The 15395-nt window shown below is 36.1% G+C and overlaps 4 protein-coding genes across 4 annotated transcripts; 2 read left to right on the top strand and 2 right to left on the bottom strand.

Moving 5' to 3' along the window:
• Nucleotides 1-6327: 6327 nt before the first annotated feature.
• On the top strand, nucleotides 6328-7589 carry LOC129748078 (uncharacterized). The gene is made up of 2 exons (XM_055742550.1): nucleotides 6328-6424; nucleotides 6484-7589. The coding sequence occupies exons 1-2, from the start codon at nucleotides 6401-6403 to the stop codon at nucleotides 7195-7197; spliced, it is 738 nt and encodes a 245-aa protein (XP_055598525.1). The 5' UTR covers nucleotides 6328-6400; the 3' UTR covers nucleotides 7198-7589.
• A 538-nt stretch (nucleotides 7590-8127) lies between these two features.
• On the top strand, nucleotides 8128-12293 carry LOC129745067 (uncharacterized). The gene is made up of 5 exons (XM_055737894.1): nucleotides 8128-8261; nucleotides 8331-8535; nucleotides 8590-9470; nucleotides 9542-11697; nucleotides 11761-12293. Exons 2-5 carry the CDS (start codon nucleotides 8439-8441, stop codon nucleotides 11843-11845), a joined length of 3219 nt encoding a protein of 1072 aa, XP_055593869.1. The 5' UTR covers nucleotides 8128-8261; nucleotides 8331-8438; the 3' UTR covers nucleotides 11846-12293.
• On the bottom strand, nucleotides 11928-13843 carry LOC129748608 (MAPK/MAK/MRK overlapping kinase-like). Its single transcript, XM_055743269.1, has 5 exons — nucleotides 13822-13843; nucleotides 13555-13759; nucleotides 12817-13491; nucleotides 12633-12753; nucleotides 11928-12566 (listed from the first exon to the last, which is right to left on the bottom strand). Exons 1-5 carry the CDS (start codon nucleotides 13841-13843, stop codon nucleotides 12354-12356), a joined length of 1236 nt encoding a protein of 411 aa, XP_055599244.1. The 3' UTR covers nucleotides 11928-12353.
• Nucleotides 13844-14144: 301 nt separating this feature from the next.
• On the bottom strand, nucleotides 14145-14813 carry LOC129748616 (uncharacterized; the record flags this gene model as incomplete). The annotated part of the gene is made up of 1 exon (XM_055743280.1): nucleotides 14145-14813. A coding segment is annotated over one exon (564 nt), but the record flags the coding sequence as incomplete, so codon positions are not given.
• Between the last annotated feature and the right edge of the window lie 582 nt (nucleotides 14814-15395).

Consider the following 15395-nt stretch of genomic DNA (forward strand, 5'->3'; position numbering starts at 1 on the left):
TCATTTTTGTCATTTTTGTCATTTTTGTCATTTTTGTCATTTTTGTCATTTTTGTCATTTTTGTCATTTTTGTCATTTTTGTCATTTTTGTCATTTTTGTCATTTTTGTCATTTTTGTCATTTTTGTCATTTTTGTCATTTTTGTCATTTTTTGTCATTTTTGTCATTTTTGTCATTTTTGTCATTTTGTCATTTTTGTCATTTTTGTCATTTTTGTCATTTTTGTCATTTTTGTCATTTTTGTCATTTTTGTCATTTTTGTCATTTTTGTCATTTTTGTCATTTTTGTCATTTTTGTCATTTTTGTCATTTTTGTCATTTTGTCATTTTTGTCATTTTTGTCATTTTTGTCATTTTTGTCATTTTTGTCATTTTTGTCATTTTTGTCATTTTTGTCATTTTTGTCATATTTTGTCATTTTTGTCATTTTTGTCATTTTTGTCATTTTTGTCATTTTTGTCATTTTTGTCATTTTTGTCATTTTTGTCATTTTTGTCATTTTTGTCATTTTTGTCATTTTTTGTCATTTTTGTCATTTTTGTCATTTTTGTCATTTTTGTCATTTTTGTCATTTTTGTCATTTTTGTCATTTTTGTCATTTTTGTCATTTTTGTCATTTTTGTCATTTTTGTCATTTTTGTCATTTTTGTCATTTTTGTCATTTTTGTCATTTTTGTCATTTTTGTCATTTTTGTCATTTTTGTCATTTTTGTCATTTTTGTCATTTTTGTCATTTTTGTCATTTTTGTCATTTTTGTCATTTTTGTCATTTTTGTCATTTTATGTCATTTTTGTCATTTTTGTCATTTTTGTCATTTTTGTCATTTTTGTCATTTTTGTCATTTTTGTCATTTTTGTCATTTTTGTCATTTTTGTCATTTTTGTCATTTTTGTCATTTTTGTCATTTTTGTCATTTTTGTCATTTTTGTCATTTTTGTCATTTTTGTCATTTTTGTCATTTTTGTCATTTTTTGTCATTTTTGTCATTTTTGTCATTTTTGTCATTTTTGTCATTTTTGTCATTTTTGTCATTTTTGTAATTTTGTCATTTTTGTCATTTTTGTCATTTTTGTCATTTTTGTCATTTTTGTCATTTTTGTCATTTTTGTCATTTTTGTCATTTTTGTCATTTTGTCATTTTTGTCATTTTTGTCATTTTTGTCATTTTTGTCATTTTTGTCATTTTTGTCATTTTTGTCATTTTTGTCATTTTTGTCATTTTTGTCATTTTTGTCATTTTTGTCATTTTTGTCATTTTTGTCATTTTTGTCATTTTTGTCATTTTTGTCATTTTTGTCATTTTTTGTCATTTTTGTCATTTTTGTCATTTTTGTCATTTTTTGTCATTTTTGTCATTTTTGTCATTTTTGTATTTTTTGTAATTTTTGTCATTTTTGTATTTTTTGTAATTTTTGTCATTTTTGTTAAGTCCGATAAAATTTCGCACAAGTTGCAGAAATGTTCCTGTACTTTTTCCAACCGAAAGTTTTTGTTTCAAAAGTTGAAATAGAGTTTTTGGTAAAGCACTGTGGAGATGAGATAAAGAATGTATACAGAAAAAAATACAAGCAGTTTTAACTTTTAATAATATAATAATACTGGAATATCACGTTCATAGATAGTGGCTCCAGAGAGAAAACTAGTGCTTGTGGGAAATATCTTGTGCTTGAGAATTAAGTTTTACAGTAATTGTTACCTTCTTCGAATATGATATAGCAAAACTAAGCTTAGTCCTTACGGAGTAAAAATAACAAGTAAATACCCCCATCGTCAACTTTTCCAGCCATTACCTTAAGCTTCAGCAACCGCTTTGAATTCGGTAATGCATATGCTTTGAGCAAGTTGTTTTCGCTTCGAGGCTGTCGTCGTCCGCTGCTGGTTGGATTAGCAAGTAGTCCATAACTAGGTATGGATACCTTTACAATGTGTAACAGTGCGAAGGCGTGAAATTGAAGCCAGTAAGTACCACTCCTGATAGTAGGGGAAAAGTTCATATAACGCCCCATGTGGCTAATACGCGCCACTCTTGTTTTGAAGAATCTGAAACATTTTAAGCCGGCAAAATATTACCAATTTGTTTTAAATGCTGTGATTGGTAATGGCAAGTATGATTTTTTCCTTAAAATGCCCCTGTGTCGTGATAATTTCCACAATTTAGGTTTTTCTTCATTTCGATCTAAATTTTTAAACACTTTTCAATAAGGTGTCACCAAGCAGAGAAAAACGAATAAGACAATATTTTCTGACACATCGATAGAGGAGAATCTAAACTATGATTTTATGCTAAAAAATCATACTGAACTCGTTAAGGGTATGCTTTTTAAGGGTATGTTCTATCACGGCCCATGCGCTCGTTATATCGCGCCAATCTTAGTAGGCTGAAAAAAGTATTAATTTTTCAAAAAGGCCAATTTTCATTGAAAATGAACAAAAGTAGAAAACCATATTTTGAGCGTTATTTCAGCCCAAAAATCTACTTTTAATTTTTTTTTTCAAATTTTGATTAGTCCATTTTGATTTTCTTTTCAGTCAAAGTGTCTGTAAGTATTGGTGTGTTTTTGGTCTTCGGCTGCTTTCGGGTGGGTTCGGCTGCTAGGCGCGTATTGAATACACAGCGGCGCGTATTGAATACACAGCGGCGCGTATTTGCAACACAGTTTTGTTCTGCGGCTTTGAATATGGTTTTCAAAAATCAAGTTTTTGAAGCAACTATAGAAATTTGAGTAATAAAAAATCATAGGCATTTGTAGAAAACACTTTTCTTCAGCGATTACACCCATTTTTAAAACAATTTGTAAGTGGAATACATAGAAAATGAGCAATTCGCTTAGGTGGCGCATAATAGGGCATGTTCCCCTATCTGGTATTATTATGTATGCTTCACAGAGATAGAGTTGGTGGTTTAACGTGGTTTAACTACCGAAACGGGAAACGAAAAGCTCTCCGGGCTGCTTGACACTGATACGATGCCGGAGCAAGCAGCAAGCAGAGACCGACACTGGAACACACTAATGATGTTGTTGAACCGACCTACTGACTGCTGTTGCTGTTGCTGTGTATGTGTGATTGTATGTCTACAGTTTGATGACTACAGAGATGGCAACAAGTGCCCCCGGGAAGGTAAATATACGGAACACGAAAAACGCTTGCCATCAAGGCTCAGCGATATTTGGTCCCCTGGGAAGGAAGTGGAAAACATTTGTTTTGTCAAGCTCCTTCAGACATTTATGTACTTCTGTAGGTTGTTGTCATCAACAGACTTCAAGGAAAAAAAATGTTCCAGTAAATTTAATTCCTCTAAATGTTCCACTTCTCTGGAAAAATTTTCCAATTTATGCTACAAAAAATGGAAATTCCGCAATTATTGAGGAAGTGTCACAAATAACACCCTTAAAGAGATATACCTATACAAAATTAATTGCCATACCATCTCTGGGAAAAATTACAAATTTTATTTGTACATTATACAGAAAAAAGAGTGAGATACAAATATACTGTAATAATGTAAACATGTTTTTATTTAAAGCAAAAATATCCGGTTTTTTCGAGGTGCATAGAATTTAATTAGAGGGGGTTGAATCCAAAAAAAAGCAATTAGTTTTTATCTATCTAATCTAGTTTTCGAAATAATTTTGAAATTTGGTCAAAATTCGATTAAGATTTTTTTTTCCACTTTTCAAACCAAAAGTCTAAAACATAACAAAGATTTTAAAAATAGATGTTTTAATTCAATGATGAACTTTTCTAAACACTGAGAGTACTTTTGACATCTAGAGTTTTATTTTTGTTAATTTTTCCAAATTTTGTATTAAAAAAAACAGTAATTTTGATGAAATTTGAAAACAGTTTCAACCCAAATTGAATCATATATTATGTGTATAGCACCAAACCGAATAGCGACAGTAGGACTAGCGACGATTTTTTACTAGCGAGGTTTCTGTCATTCTTTTTTTCTTTTTTCTTTTTTCAGTCCAGTAGGCGATTTCGATGTAGTACTCGAACATTGTTTATGTTATTTACTGTACATTTTCCTTAGACCATCTATCGCATGCTCCAGGTCTCCTAGGAAACTTGCGGTGCGTCGTTATTATCTTCAACGTCGCGACGTATGCGACGTGTCGCTAGTAGGCAAAGCTGCTATGATTATTAGCGCTCATATTGTGGATTTTTTCTGCATGCATAATATATTCTTTAAAGAATAAGTTAAGCCTTTATGCAGTGTTCAACAAAATTGTTAAATGAATCAAAATCTTTGAAATGAAATACTCTAAGACTTCCTTAAGTGATGTGAGAAATAGTTGCAAAGGTAAATATTCAAATTTCTGAAAATTGCTGTAAATTCTGAATCCTCGTTTGAATCAAATGTAATGAATAGATCCAAAATCAGCTTTTGTTTTTCATGCCAGTTTGTTGGTAATAGTGAAACATTTTAAAAATGTATAAAACCGTTATTTTCAATCAATCAATCGTCAAATTTGTTTCAGTTACAGTGGCCAATTTTTAAATAGTGGATTAGAAAGTTAAAATGATTTGATACAGAATGAAGTATTTCTTAAGTTTGATTCACAGCTCAGAAAAAAATGTTTGTATAGCTCTGACTTGTTTAATTGATTTGCTGCGTTATATAATATCAAATCGGACCTTCTGACAGTATACGCTACAAAATAAAGCACACCCTTTCAATCAAAATTTTCAAATCGTTGTATCTTATTCGACATTTTGAAGAGAGATCAGAGTTATCGTTGTATCGTTTTTAACGTAATGAATATAAATTCAAAATATTCTGAATTATTGGAATTTAAAAAAATATTTATTGATATAAATAGAAACATCGAGCAGACAATTCCAAGTAACATCCCAAGCAACCAAAAGTCACATGTTTACTTGAATGAAGGCATTGAAAGCTACATATTGGCTGACAAAGAAAATCAACTGCCCAATTCCCTTTAGTGAACTTTATGTACTCATTAATGAACTTGAAAGTTGCAAAAGTGATTAATATGTACGTTGTATGTGACTTGTTTTGCACAATTCCCATGAGTGAACAATATGTACTCATTAACGAACTTGAAAGTTGCAAAAGTGATCTATACGTACGTTATACGGGACTTAAGTCACATTAAGGGCACAATAGTGCTCAAAACGGGATATGGTAAGTCACATAAAGGGCACAAAAGTGCTCAAATCAAGATTTGGTATGTCACAAAAAGTGCATTGATGTGCTTTCAAATTCAAATCACCACTTCGAGTTTTAGTTTCAGTTAGAACAACATCCAGGCGTGGTCTTGTGGTAGCGTGTTCGATTCTCACCACGAAGGTCGGGGTTCGATCCTCAAGCCGGGTAAGTTTTTTTTTTTCTCAATAAGTAATTTAGTAATTGAATGACCATTCTGATGCGATATATTTAGGAAATGTAGTGTCATGCGTGTCATCATGGTACAGAACACAGTTAATAATCAAGAGAAGGTGATATGAGCCGAAGCCAAGGGTTCAGTTGAGATAGAGAGAGATTTTTTACTCATTTAGCGATTTTATTTGAAGCTGAATTAGATGGCCGCTGGAAGCTGAATAGAAGATTATTAAGACTTGTTTTTCAACTTGAAGGAATCAATAAGAACTTAAATTTTGAGCTGCATAGAACGTACTTCATATCAATGATGGGGCTAAGTAGGCGTGTTTGTGACTTTTGGTTGCTTGGGATGTGCGCTTGCGATGGTTTCAACACAACTTTGAAAGGAATAGATAATTTTTTGACAAATGCAGTCGTGTTGCATGATAGCATTCATCAAAACAAAGAAAAAAAATTTAATTCTCGCGTGAGCTTTTATTACGTTCTATTACGTCGTATAAAACATCTTAAAGCCTAGTCCACACAGGCAACTTGGACTGCGATTTCGGTTGCTGAGACTTGTTTATGTTTACGTTTGATGAGATGCACGTCTCAAGTCTCCCGACAAGTATGGGAGACCTTCAGCAACCAAGATGTAAACATAAACAAGTCTCAGCAATCGTCTCGGGACGAACCGTCTCCTAGTGTGGACAAGGCTTAAAATTCACAGAAAACTGCTGCAAAAGTTATCAAAACAACTTTAAAATTTGTGTTTCGCATGTAGAATATGTTTTCCAGACTAAAAATTTTTTAAATGGAAAAAAGTTGCGACTGTCGATTCTTGTATTTTTCTTGTGATAAAACTGTTAGTTTACATTTTTTTCATACGACGTAATGAAAACTCACGCGCGAATTATAAAATGTTATGCCCACCCTGTGCAAATAAAATAAAATGAGTTATTTTTTGTTCATTTCAGAATACTTCAGCTTCAGCGTGTACTCGTTCAAAACAAAGCGATTTTTGTGTTATTGATGTCTGATTTCCTTCGCACTGTTGTCGTCCTACTAAAATGGAAAATTCATATTTAAATATTGTAAGTGTTCAAGCAAACATTAGCAATTACATTGGTAATAATGAAAAACACTAATTTAGGCACATGTCTATGGCCGTAAGGCAGAAAACTATGCCAAACATCGACGTTTTGATGAAGCCATCGAAAGTCACCGGAAGGCCGTGGTCAATCTGGATGAGGCCATTAAACTTTCTCCCACCTCGGCGATTGTTGTCGAATCCTTGCAACTGCAAAGAAAGTATCACCTCAAGCAGGTTGAGTTTCTACGCCACAAAAAGCAACAGTACGAGCGATACATGAAAGCCCTAGAATATCAGCGTCGTCGGAATCCTGAATATCTTGCACAGCGTATGGAAAATATGGAAAAATATCACGTTCTTCAACTTTCGATTTATAAAAACTTAGACGATACGGATGCTTTGTTGGAATCTTTGTCCAAAACTCGACCGGAAGCTATCGCTGGAGAGGGCAGGAAAAATTCCTCTTTAGAAGATCTTATCAAGCTCAATCATTCACTCCATATAATGATCCATCAAATGGTGCAGAACTTTGACGAATGTTCCACGGAAAACGAAGTCCTCAAGGAAAAATTAAGCATGTACGAAAAGGAAAAGGAAAACAATCCTTCGGGAAAGGGGACTGGAAGATTGAGCTCCGATCAGAGAAAAGGAAACGCTACACTAGAGGCAGATCGGTCAATTTTGGAAGCGATCGATTTTCATTCGGAAGAACTTCCGGCTCTGGCGCCTCTAGAATTACCCACATTTGACCTGCCAGATTTTGATAAGTCTTAAATCTGATGTGCTAGTGAAGTAATCAGAAGTTGTAGATAAGTTTTTTGTGTATATTTATGATATTATGACTTACAAAATGATTCAATTACGTTGTGAATGTAGAAATGTGAATGAATCACATTAGAATAATGGTTATATCTTCTTGAAAGAATAAAATTTATGTTAACATTCTTCAATAATGTAAACGAAATCTTGGATAAAACAATAAATACGTATTCTTCTATTAAAGTACATATTTCGTAAATCAGGATGAAAAGTTTTGAGGAAATTTAAATAGTTTTATTACTTTAACTTCCAAAAAGTATAATTTCACTACGAAAGAATAAATTATTCACTAATAAGCATATTTTAGGGGCCATCCAGATACCACGTGGACAGAAAAGAGAATTTATAAACCCCTTCATGGAAAAGTGTGGATATTTGGCAAACCCCTCCCCGGATGTCAATTGGGACAAATTCGAAATCTTGTGTTTTTGATTCAATATTACAATTATAAAAAAACACTTCTTTTTGGCTCTTTTTATTGAAATGGTTGATTATAAAAAATTAATAAACTTGCCTGTAAGTGCTTATACAAACTTCTTTTAATAGCTAATTAAGTTGAAGATGGGTTCCATGAGTTGCAAGATTCTTCTTCAAATTCAAAAAATGTGAGCCAAATGTAGTTTACAAAACTTGATGACATGGGGAGTTTGCTCGAGATGAATATACATAAAATCTTAGGATTTTAATTACAACATAATTAATGTTCAAACTATTTTTCGAAAATATTTATGGGGTAAGTAGGTATAGGCTACTTACCCGACTTACCCCGGCCCCTTATAGAACCCTACTGCAGACACCACCCTACCCATAACTGTGACGTCACAGTTTTTTCCACACCAATGTATAGATCGATTCCAGTCTCTGACTTTTTATGTTGACAGTTTCGCGCCTTTCTATTTCCAAACATGATTTCGTGCAATCAGCAGTGATGTGTTTATTATTATTTTGCAACGTGAATTTGGTACAAAAATTATTTCCAAAATTTACCACCGATATCGATAAATATTGTTTATAAATATGTAAGTCTGCCTATCCAGGTACTGCCGAAAAATTGGGAAACTAATTAATTCTATGAATTTTGCTTTCAGATACCCTAAAACGTCAAATTAATATTTGACCTTCGGATCGTCCACATCATTCGCTTTCGAAGTTCATTGTGTTTGTTGCGCTTGTTGCATTGATAAAGAACCAAAAACATGCATGAAGAAACATTTGCCCAGCTGATGGAGATGTTCGGGGACTACATTGACCACCAACGCATTCAAAAAATATCATCTGCACATGGACATGACTGTAAGAGTTCGTTTCCCCTCTAAAAATATAATAATTTCAATAATTCCTTTCCAGTGGAACTTTGTATTGAAAAGTTGCTCAAACATGATGACGAACCATCTCCTTTAGTCGGGGATAAACAACAACAAGTTACTGCCGAGCAGCAATGGCCTGTATTACCCACTCGCGAAGAGCCGAAAAATTCGACAGGTGCGATCAAAAAGACAATGTCTCAGGCAAAAGATTCCGCCATGAGCCCCGTTTCATTTGCATCCTTCCTTCAAAACAAAGAAAATCAAGGTTTTGTTAACAAGTTACAGACGCCTACAAAAATGGGTCCAAAACGCTCAGCAAATGCACAAGAATGGCCGTCTAATTTTGAAACCATAGTTGATTTTATCAACAGAGGTTTTAGAGTAATGGTACTTATGCGTGGGGCTCCTGGATCCGGAAAGTCTTTTCTAGCTCGGGCAGTCATCGACAAAACCTTAGCTAATGGGGATTATCGGAACCATGTGTTCAGTGCGGATGACTATTTCATGGTGAATGGCGTTTACAAGTATCAAGCGGATCGAATTGATGAAGCGCATCGCTTCAACCAAAATAATGTTCGAGCTAAGGCAAAGGATGGATGGAGTCCACTAGTGGTGGACAACACCCACATGAGACATTGGGAAATGCACGCATATGTACAAATTGCAGCAGAAAACGGGTACTATCTGGATGTGCTAGAACCGGTGACTTATTGGAGAAATAATGCAAGATCATTGGGCGCCAGGAATGTACATGGTGTGCCAGAACATAAAATAAAAGCCATGCTGGGTAATTACGAAAGACTCAGAGACATTAACGATTTGTATCGCCAATGTAAATTAGAACATGCCTCGAAGGAGTTGCCCAGGATGAGACACTTTCCTATTATACGACAGGATTTAATCGACCTAGGCAGCTTGCAGGTAAGTCGATTGCATACAAAATTATTTAATTTCTATTCTCTTCTTCAACTCGTCAATTTGTGCATCTCCAGAATTCAATCAATGAGATTCCCGAAAAAGAAGAGCCAACATTACCGGAATGGTCAACAGCCGATTGGGATACTGCGAACGAAAATTCCGTTGAAAGCAAGGAAAATCTCGAAATCAATAATCCGGGACAGCTTGTTTCAAAGCCAGCTCGAGGAAAACCAAAACATATGATCGCTTCTTCAAGACATTTGTTGCCAGCTGCTGAGGAAGACCTGCTGGATGTGGACAATTTACAAGAAAACTGGAACTGGCCGGTCATCACCGATGATAAATGGAAACCCTACGACGAAGAATGTTTGAATTTTTGGGCGCAATCCGACGCAGTTACTAACCAGCAGCTGGAAAAGTCTAAAATAGAACTAAACCAATCGCAACCAAAACGATTCACAGTTCCAAAGATAGATACGTCGCTAGAAGAACAATCACTGCCACAAAATTTCGTTCCAAGTGAAGGGCTAACTCCAATGGAAACAACTCCGATAAAAATGATTGAAAAGAAAAGCGATCGTACGCAAGCCAATAATAAGCGAATAGCATTAGTGAAACACAAAAGGGGCTGCAAGAATGAAGATTCAAGTTTTTCAGAAATATGCAATTTGTATCCGCATATTCCAGCTCATTATTTGTGGGATTTATTTGAAAAATGTAATGGTGATGGCGATTGGACAGCTAACTTGTTGCTGGAAGAGCAGAAGACTTACGAATTCGATGGCATGACAAATGGTTTTGATGAGGCGATTGGTGGTGGTCAGATGGCGTTCGAATGTGACTGTAGTGAACCAATAGCAACACAAGTGCCTTTAAACAGTGAGCAAAGTAGCGATACAGATAGATCGACGGTAAGTTCGGGTTCTCCTAGAAGTACGATTAGAAAAAAAGATAAAGCTCTTTCTGAAGACCTACAAAGGGCTAAAAAGCAATTGGAAGCAATGGTTGTTCTGGGGAAAAACAACTACTCGGATCATCTTCAGCAAATTCGAGTGGCCGGAGGAAAAATAACAAAAGAATCTTTAATGGAATTTGAAGAGCCAGAGGATACGGCTAAAGATGAGCCTACCAAATCGGAAATATTAGAGGTCAATTTAGGACTAGATCTAATCAAACAACTCCATGCCATATTCAAGGACAAACACAGCGCAAAACACTTGTCGATAGATGATATTACACCAGAACAAACCAAAGTCTACATAAGTACAGAAATAGCCGAACAGCTTTTTCTATCATTCATGGACACTATCTACAGTTACCGAGAAGAGGAAAAACATTTCACAATGAGAAGAGATGCGCAGATAGCTAAACAAATGGAAATCAAACAGAAGTATCCAATACTTTTTCGTGATATCAGGGCAGATTCCGATACACCAAATCTAAATGATATTATCGAAATGGAACGTGCGATGTCGGCTTATCGAAATGAGCAAACCAATGGCTGGGTAAAACAAGTTCCTCAAGATTTAGCTACTCAGATGACTCGACAGAAATTGGTTCAAATGTTTCCCAGCGTAGAAGAAAAAGTACTGACAGAAATATTGCATGCCCACAACAACAAATTCCACGATACTGTAAATGTTCTAAACAACTCCATTCCGGAAGAATTCCGTAACCAAATAGCAAAGGAGCGAGAAGCTCTTCTTTTGCGGGCGGAAAATGAGAAACAAAAAGCTCTTCCTACGCAATCTACTGTATTGCCTACTACTCCGCGCATCAGCAATGAAGATGCTATCAACTTGCACCTCAAAACGGCAGAAGAATGTCGTAATCTGTCACAGCATCATCAAGATCTTAAAAATGAATGCCACGAAAAAGCACGAAACGCTATTCAACGGGGCATGGCTGGAGTTGCCGATTACTACGCCCAAATCGCACGACTTCACCGTACCAAGATCGATTGGTACAACAGCAAAGCCTCTAATTCGATCATGGAAGTTCACAAATTAACGCTAAACAATTCCGACGTGCTCGATTTGCACTACCTACATTCGGAGGAAGCCCTAAGGTGTTTGGAAATTTTCCTTGCTGAACATGCTGGCAAGCTACGCACTCGCCAGCAACAGTACAAGGAATTGTTCATCATTACCGGGCGAGGTTTGCACTCGGCTGACGGAATACCAATCATTAAGCATCGAGTCCAGGCAACGCTTAAAGATCTTGGATTGAGGTGAGTCCTTCCGTTGTTATTTAAAAAAAAATTGCCGTGCGTTAATGACATATGTTTTAACAGGTTCTCTGAGTTGAATCCAGGATTTTTGAAAATCAAACTTTACAACAACCCCGACATGCTGGAAAGGCTACTGACTCAATGCTAAGGATACCACCAAAAAGCTAGCTAAAGATAACGCCTTAAATTTTGAATGTCGAAACGTAGAATGCCGCCCTTTTTCCCACTACTCGTGCTTAATTGTAATAAGTTAATATTATTTGATCATCCTTTTAAAATCGTTTTAGCATTCTCTGGTCATTGCTCAACGGTAGAAATTATCTATAATTTGGTGCACAAATCGATGTGTCTAACGTATAGTATGTATCCATATCGTGTACCTGATTATAGATTAAATCAGTTTTATCGTAAGGATTAACCTCGTCATTCAACTAAGTCAGCGCTAAGCGTGGAAAACCGTATTGATTTTAGTTGTTGATTCGTTATTAAATTTTCTATTTGGGTTATTTTACTACTATACCATGTAAATTCTAAGAAACAAAACGATTCACAGTTGTTAGACGCAAAAAAGAATAAATATTTTTTTAGATATAAAATATAGAACTTGTTACTTGTCACTTGCAAAAAAATAGATCCTGCGTAGAGTAAAGTTGCTTTCAAATTCGTGTGGGCTCGCTACTTCTGGCGGTATAAATTTGTTGAACCAAACGAGACTTGCCAGGACCTGGATTCATGCCCCACATTCGTTCTAAGTTTTTGTTTTTAGTCATTTCTACTGAAAGTTTACACTTTGAACTGGCTGTTGAGCCATGATAAGCCTTGAATCCGCTTCGAATTGATCGATCAAGCGATTCGGTGCTACCGTTGGACTTTTGTGGAGATGTATGAAGAAAAACATTAGTTCGGTAATCACAGAGTAAAGCTCAACTACTTACCCCTTTGGTACCTTTTCGTCGCCCGGATGATGATTTGAGACTGTTATTTACGCTGATACCATCACCCACTTCGTCCAAGCTGTGCATCGACGAAGATAAGCGTGATGTCCTTTTGGTTTTGCTATTTAAAGGAATTAAAACGATCAGATGAAGGTCATTATCGACGACAAAAGTTTGTGCTTACCACTGATCTTCGAAGTACAAATGTTGCAGAAGTTTTGCAGCGCTTATCCGTGTTTCCGGTGCGTAAGTTAACGTGCGGTTCAACACATCGACACCATAGTGGCTGAGCAAAGGAACCATACTGCGCAAGCCCGTTGCTTTACGCTTGGGAAAGTCATAGTTCAATTGGTTTAAATTTCGAAACTTTGCCAGCATGGTCGGTGAAGGTGAGCCCAGAATCTCGTGAATTAGATGCAACTGGTCCAGTTCGTTTTCGCCGGGAAACAATGGATTCAGTGTCAGCATTTCGTAGAAACAGCAACCCACTGCCCAGATGTCCATCTTTGGCCCGTAATAACCGGAAGTGAGTAGACATTCCGGTGAACGATACCACCGGGTAGATATGTACGAAGAATAAGGCGGTTGAACGCTGGTATGGCAGATTGAACCGAAATCAGCCAGCTGGACCAATTCATTTTCTTTGAGCTTACGAGGTATCTTAATAAGTATATTTTCCGGTTTGATGTCTCTGTGGAAAATTCCATTTCGATGCAGATGATTGAGCCCGCAGACGATTTGGTACAGAAACCGCTTCACACGTTTTTCCGATAGACATCTTTTACGATTCTTGATGTAGTCGTACATGCTCATGTCCATCAGTTCCATTATGAGGGTTAATGTACCGTTAATTTCATCACTGGAAATAAAGACAAAGTTTCTTTAAGTTGTTTTCGTTAGTAAATAATTGGATTAACATTACTGAAGAATGTCCACAAAGCTGACCACATTTGGGTGATAATCTAAGACTTTCATGACCTGGATTTCGGAACATTCTAAGGCCTCAGCTGAGGTTTTGTACAATTTGTTGAGTTTTTTCGCCGCGTAATGCAATCCGGTGCGCCGTTGTCTTATCTGATAAACTTCAGAGAATGAACCTTCCCCTATCTTCTCTAGGATTTTGTAATCTGTAAAATGGCAGTAAATTAGAATCAGAAATTTTTAAGTACATATTTCAATTTATACCAACCTGCCAATTCAAATTCTGGCATTTCCGAAAGTTAAGGTAAAATATACAACTGTCATAATTAAAAGAAAACTTTTTAATAGTAGGCCTCGAAATCAAAGTTTTCAAAACAGTTTTTTCACAAAGTCTGCTAATCTAATCCTACAATTTGTTTTTTATTTAATGATTTTTTTTAAATTGAGAAAATTTTATGCTTTCCAGAATTGTCTTCAGAAGTTCCTTAGCTCACGAAGAAATTCTTTCAAATTTTCTATTAAACCAGAAAACCTTTGCTACAAATTGAAATAAACAATTTATTTTCCAAAAAAAAAGTAATAATTGCTGCGTTGCAATCGAGTTTAATTCTAATATTAATGATAATAATCTTAAACTTCCTGAAAAAAAAATCAGGCAAACCAAAGGCACTCACTAATTATCGACTTTACATTTATCTAGTTGCGTATTATCCTACATGCGCTGTCGAACTGCCCGGATAGGTTTTCAATATCACCACCCTTCGAGGACGAAGGCGACGATTGGCTAACGGGGTCTACGCCCCCAAAAAGTGCCCGATTCCTCAATGAACGGCGCAGAAGATTCGATTGGTTTGTTCTCGATTCGAATTCTTTCTTCGGTGGAGTTTCCAGGAACTGGCCTTCGAAAATGGTTTCCAAGTTAAGCCGCGATCGACTGCGTTCGGAATCTGGTGGAGTCATACCAATTCGAGCGTTTATTTCCTCCAACGTAACGTAACCTTTTCCTGGAGGTGGCTGTTGGCTGGGACTATCACACGGTGTCCCGAAAGCACTATGGTAGGTCGAATTAAGGGAATACCTTGGCGGTGATGGAGTTTCCATATCAATCGGTGAAAGAGATCTTCCGGATGGAGACAAGGAATGTGTGGAGAAGGCTGGCATTTCGTCCAGTAATTCTCGGTTTTGTGAACGATCCAGCTCTTCATCACTGGAGCAACAATATGGGGACAGGTAACCATCGTCCTGAGTAACAGGTGATGTGAAATCGAAGGGCACTGGTTTTTGATCGGTGGTCATCGGAATTTCACTAGCCATTGTGGGAGGATTTAAAACTTTGAACTGTTACCTGGTGTTTTCCTCAATGAAATAGAACCAGTCTATTTCTGACACAAGGAGGGAAAGTAGTTAACTTTCACAGGTAGACTACGAGACTAAATCCATTGCAATAAAACAAACCTTCTTCAGCTCATTTTCTCCTTTCTGGCCAATTTTCGGGACCACTAGGATCACTAGCAGGTAAACGTTGGGAAAAAACAAACAGAATCGAATATTCTGCGAGGCCGACCGAACTGTTCGATTTGAAAATCTCGTGCACGGCGCTTCAAAGCATCAAACAAAAGTGGGTTGCCCTAGTCTGGTCGAATTAATGTAAGCCGCAAGGGGGGTAATTCAATGACCTTGGTATGCCGAAGTGTTTTGTTAGGCTGAGCCATTATTTAAATAATTATTGAAATTATTATATTTTATATTCACAGAAATATATTTTATTTACCTACATATTTGTAAATAAGAAATTTATTCTGAAACACAAACCATCGAAAGTTGTAATTGGTTCAATAGTTC

This window comes from Uranotaenia lowii, chromosome 2 (assembly GCF_029784155.1).
Source record: "Uranotaenia lowii strain MFRU-FL chromosome 2, ASM2978415v1, whole genome shotgun sequence".
Classification (NCBI taxonomy): Eukaryota; Metazoa; Arthropoda; class Insecta; order Diptera; family Culicidae; genus Uranotaenia; species Uranotaenia lowii.

Excerpts from the sequence above, each read along its gene's own strand:
- LOC129748078 (XM_055742550.1), top strand. The coding sequence starts at position 6,401 with ATGGAAAATTCATATTTAAATATT. Across the intron at positions 6,425-6,483 it reads AAAATTCATATTTAAATATT|GCACATGTCTATGGCCGTAA; the intron begins GTAAGTGTTCAA and ends ACACTAATTTAG.
- LOC129745067 (XM_055737894.1), top strand. The coding sequence starts at position 8,439 with ATGCATGAAGAAACATTTGCCCAGCTGATGGAGATGTTCGGGGACTAC. Across the intron at positions 9,471-9,541 it reads TCGACCTAGGCAGCTTGCAG|AATTCAATCAATGAGATTCC; the intron begins GTAAGTCGATTG and ends GTGCATCTCCAG. Across the intron at positions 11,698-11,760 it reads CTTAAAGATCTTGGATTGAG|GTTCTCTGAGTTGAATCCAG; the intron begins GTGAGTCCTTCC and ends ATGTTTTAACAG.
- LOC129748608 (XM_055743269.1), bottom strand. The coding sequence starts at position 13,843 with ATGCCAGAATTTGAATTGGCAG. Across the intron at positions 13,492-13,554 it reads AGCTTTGTGGACATTCTTCA|TGATGAAATTAACGGTACAT; the intron begins GTAATGTTAATC and ends CTTTATTTCCAG. Across the intron at positions 12,567-12,632 it reads GACGAAAAGGTACCAAAGGG|TCCAACGGTAGCACCGAATC; the intron begins GTAAGTAGTTGA and ends TCTCCACAAAAG.